At 59.0% G+C, this 5,016-nt stretch overlaps 1 protein-coding gene across 1 annotated transcript; it reads right to left on the minus strand.

Moving 5' to 3' along the window:
• Positions 1-267: 267 nt before the first annotated feature.
• Positions 268-915, minus strand: NEUROG2 (neurogenin 2). The gene has a single exon (XM_072336267.1). The coding sequence runs from the start codon at positions 913-915 to the stop codon at positions 268-270; it is 648 nt and encodes a 215-aa protein (XP_072192368.1).
• Between the last annotated feature and the right edge of the window lie 4,101 nt (positions 916-5,016).

Here is a 5,016-nt window from a genome sequence, read left to right on the forward strand (position 1 = left end):
CCCTTCCCTCTACGGTTTTTCCTTTTGATAGAGAGTTCAGCCTAAATTTCCACGCTTGCATTCAGCGCTGACAAAGCCTACAAATTATACAATGACTTCTAACCCGGACCCCTAACAACACAACTTTCTTTTTTTTTAAACTTTTTTTTTTTTGTATTTTTTTTTTTCTCCGCTCCCCCCTCGTAAATCACGGAGGCAGCTGCGGAGCGGCGAGGGGAAGAGCCGGGCAAAGTGCACGTCGGAGGAGCGAGGGCCGCCCGGGCCGCGTTAAAGGCAGCGGTGGGGCGGCGGCGGCGGCGGAGGGGCGAAGCGGCCCCGCGGGAGCGGCCAGTGCTCGGCGTCCGAGGCGGAGCCGGCGGGACTGCCGGGCGATAAAGTGCAGGCGTAGGGCGAAGCGGAGGGCGCGGGGCTGGAGCCTCCGCTCCACGACGAGGCGGGCGAGGGGCTGCCCTCGGCGGCCAGCCCGGGAGCGGTCTCGGCCGCTCCCCCCAGGCGGGCGGCCCCGGCCAGGCGCAGCGTCTCGGTGAGCGCCCAGATGTAGTTGTGGGCGAAGCGCAGCGTCTCGATCTTGGTGAGCTTGGCGTCCTCGGGGAAGGTGGGCAGCACGTCGCGCAGCGCGTCCAGCGCCGCGTTCAGGTTGTGCATGCGGTTGCGCTCGCGGTTGTTGGCTTTCAGCCGCCGGCTCCGCTTGATGCGCTGAGCCGTCTCCGCCGTGCGCGCCGCCCGAGGGGGCCCTCGCTGCCGCCCCGCCCGCCGCACGCCCTCCTGCAGCCGCCGCGGCCGCCCGTCCTCCTCGTCCTCCTCCTCCTCGCCGGCGCTGGACGGCAGCGAGGCCGAGGGGGCGGGCGAGGCGAGGCGCAGCAGCATCAGCTCGTCTTCCGCCGAGGGCGCCGGGCTCTCCGCCTTCACCGGCATCCTGCGGGGGCGGGGGACGGGGGGGAGGAGGGGGGGGGGGGCGCGGCCGCTGGTCGACGGCCGTCGGGCGGTCGGCGGGCGCTGGCACGCGCCCCGGCGGCGTCGGAGCGGCCCGGGGCCCGGCGGCTGCGTGTCTGGCACACGACCCCGCTAACGCCCCTTATATACCCCGCGGGGAACAATCAAACCTGCCCCGCCGGCGGCCCCCCCCCCGCTCCCCGGCCCCGGCGCCGCGCCATTGGTGCCTCGCGCTCGGCTGGAGCGTGCCGCTAATTTATTAATGAATGGCGGGGGGGCGCGAGGCGCCGGCGGCCAATCGGGGTGCCCCGCGAGCCACGCGCGCCGGAGTCGGCTCCCTTTCAGCGCCGCATTCAGCGGCCGCGGGCGGGGGGCTGACCCGCTGGGGGGGCCCCGCGCGTCCCCACGGGGGTAGCGGGGCCGGGGAGGGGCGGGCGGCGCTCGGGGGACGCCGTGCCCCTAAAGCTGTGAGGCGGCTCCGGCGTTCGGACCCTCGGCTGCCCGCTCCCGCCGGCTCGACGCCGCAGTTGTCGGTGCTGCAGGGAACGTCGGGCCAGCCCCGGGCCCGGCTCGCTGACCGGGGCCGGTGGGGATGCAGTGGTTTGGGGTAAAAATAGGAGGCTTTAAAATAGAGCTTGCCTTGCAGCTGGTGGGAAAAGCCCCAAAGGAGAGGCTTGGATCAGCGTGACCGAGCTGTGATGTACATGGGAGTCCCGTGGTGTGCAGTACATGCACACACAAGTGATAGAATAACAGCATCTTTGGCATGGGTTGGAAGGAACCCCACCAGTTTGGACAGCTCAGGCCCCATCCAGCCTGGCCTTGGGCACCTCCAGGGATGGGGCATCCACGACCCGTCTGGGCAGCTGTGCCAGAGCCTCACCACCCTCCAAATAAAGAGTTTCCTCCTAACATCTAACCTCGATCTCCCCTCTTTTTGTTTAAAGCCATTCCCTCCTATTGCTCTTGCTGTCCCCAGCTCCGTTCTTGTTTGTTTGCTGCTGCACAGACGTGCGCCCTGCCGCCCCATGCCACGTTCAGCCAATCTATTACGGAACATCTGCGACTCTGCCAAGCGACTTGAACACATTTCCCTCTCCTGAGAAACAGGAGATCTCTATGCGTGAGGAGCCCGGCACGGGGCAGCGGCAGCCCTCACTCAGCCAGCAGGACAGAGGCTTGGCGCTGTGTGGGGCGAGGGCCGGGCAGGGCCGGGGTGAGGGCCTGAACTGTCCCCCCGGGGTCAAACTGTTCAACTTCAGCCCCTTTGCCAGACTCAATCCTACTTTATGGGAACAAAGGGGTGAAGTAGGCGACGATCAAGAAATGGGAGCACAATGATTTAAGCTTATCACACGGCCCAGAAATAAAGGATGCTGAGCTGGTGCGCCGGAGAGGGGGAGACCTTCAGAAGGGCTTTGTTTGCTGTAAGAAGATTGAACTCGGAGGCGACCCGAGAGCCCTAAAAGTTTAGGGTCTGTGTTGCTGAGAGACCTTTGGACGTGGCCCATCCACGCTCCGACCTCACAAGTTGTCAGTAACTGCCTGTGCCGGCCCCGTGGCCCAGCAGGGTGGGGGCAGCAGGCCCTGGGCTCCCAGAGCTCCAGAGGGTGGGTGGGACGAAGCCCCCCGAGACGCTAATGGTGGGGTGCCCAGCCTGCGGTATGGTGGCCCAGCCCTTAACCTGGGGGTCAAAACACAGCCCCTTCCCAGAGGGTGAATGAGGGGCGCTCGGCAGGGGGCAGCCCCTGGCATGCCGCAGCCAGAAGCACTGCTGGGAGGGAAGGGCGGGCCTCTGTATTTGGGGTTCCTTTAGGATCAGCCCCCCCCCAGGCAATGCTGCCCCGGCATCCTGGCCCAGCCCCCCTTGCGGACGAGCCCCCGGTTGGGCTGATTGTTCCCAGTGGATTTGCATGGCAGGTGCAGGCTGCGGAGTGATTTTGCGATGCAGAGCCCCGCTGCCCCCCCCGACCCCCCCGAGGATTTGCCTCCCCCACCTCCCCCCTGTGAAAAAGGGCCGCCGGTGCCTTCCTTTCCCATGAAGAAGAGAAGAAGCTTGAGGATCGCGTGAACACGCTTCAGTTTTCTTATTCTTTTCTATAGATGTGGGGAAAAGAACAGCCGATTGTGTGAAAAACCCGGTGCCTGCAAAAAGGGACATTGGCCATCCAGGCGAAGGTGCGCGAGGGAGAGCACTAATCGCTGAACCAGGAGACAAATACGATTACCAGCTCCGAGCCTTGAGTCAGAAAGTCTCATAGACTTTAAGATGTTAATCCCCGACATAATCCTTCCTTTGGCGTGTAGGAATAGTGCAGCCACAAGAGTTGTTTTGTTATTTATATTGGCGTTTAATAAAACTCAGCCAGCGGTGAATGGGCTGCCCACTCTCCAATGGTAATTAATTCCCTATTTCAGTGACCCAATTGTGCTGGGATAGAGCAGTGGGACAGTCCCACTGCCCCAACCCGCCTTTGTGCAGCTACACAGCTCTCGTGCTTCAACAGCTATGGAAACTCATTCTTTTGATGTCATTCAATGAGTTTTCCTTGGGCATCTTCTAAACTTCAAGGACCCTTTTCTTTCTCGGACGCATGAAAAGCAGGACTAGCTTGACCACCTCTGTAGAATTTAATGATTTGGTGAAAGGGCCTTTTTGGGGGGTTTGTGTAAGGAAAGAGAGAAAGAAAATTTGGCAGGCTGCTATCAAATGGGGCTATCCAACCCGCAGCACTCCACAGCCATTCGGCTCCCGGCACACACAGGGCAGAGGAGCCATGCTTTACGCAGAGCCCTGCCTTACCTCTCAGCCCTGGCAGGCGTGCAGGTTTGTCATGAATGAGCAGCCTGTACCCTCGGCCCCAAAATCACCTCACCTTCAGGAAGGCACTTCGGTCCTCAAAAGGGGAATAACTGTGAGAGCCCCAGAAAGCATCGTGGTGCTGAGCCCAAGGTATCTCCTTGGGCTGTGTCTGGGCAGCGCGTGGCCGTGGGGTGGCCACAGGAGTGTGTGAAATGGGCACGTGAAGGACATGGCCCGGCCCGGCCCTGCCCAGCGCAGGCAGCCCCTTCTATGTCTTTATACACGCTCCCAAAAAAACCCCTCCGCAAGTCACAAACAATTCAGAATTCACTAAGAAAACACAGAGTGAACCATATGGCCGGGGTGGCTCGAGTTGGCTGCATTTTCCTCTAGACAAAGAAGGGATTGAGAGTTGAAGGAAAGGAGAAAAAAACCAACTTTCCGGCTGATGAAGCTGTTGTCTGGAGGCAATGATCCCAAATCTCAAGGCTTTATTCCAGGCCCCGACTGAGACGTGATATGTCATATGATTAGCATCTTTCATATTTACAAGAGCAGTGTGGGCTGCCGGGCTTTAGAGAAAGGCGAGAGAAAGAGGGGGCATATGCTGAAATGGATTTAGCATTTGAAAGAGAGAAAAGAGATCGGATAAATACACTTAAACGAGGATTTAGTTTTACTCCCGTTGCGTCCTAATGGATTGTTGATTGAGATTTTAGGGAGCGAGAGCCGAGGTGTCAGCAGCGCTGCACGGAGCAACGAGAAGCGCTCCCGGCGGCGGGCGGCGCCATCTGGCGGCCTGGCGGGGCTGCGCCGAGCCGGGTGGGACTGCTGACTTAAACCGAAGGTATGCCATTCTCTTTCAATAAACCACACTGCTTTAGGCCGTTTTACAGACACATTTCAGACAGAGCCATGCTCTTGGCTTGGGCTGATCCGTAAATACGCAAAGTGACACGTGTTTTTTACAATAGGCGGTTACACGTGTATTGAACCTGAAGAACAATGAACCGCTAATAATGCAATTAGGCACTTCATAAGCTTAGTTATTAAATAATTTGTGCTACTATTAATAACAGAATTAAAGGGATTTCAGATACCTTGCAGTTCCTATGTTCTTTAGTTTCAGTCATCCAAGCAAGGGGCTGCCCAAAGAGGAGAATCACAACAGATGCCAATAAGATTTCCCCATGTTAAACATTAAATATTACATTCACAGCAGTACCGGTAATGCTTATAGACACGCCATTCACATATTGTCAAAATAAAATACACACGTT

This window comes from Excalfactoria chinensis, chromosome 4 (genome assembly GCF_039878825.1).
Source record: "Excalfactoria chinensis isolate bCotChi1 chromosome 4, bCotChi1.hap2, whole genome shotgun sequence".
In the NCBI taxonomy this organism is placed as follows: Eukaryota; Metazoa; Chordata; class Aves; order Galliformes; family Phasianidae; genus Excalfactoria; species Excalfactoria chinensis.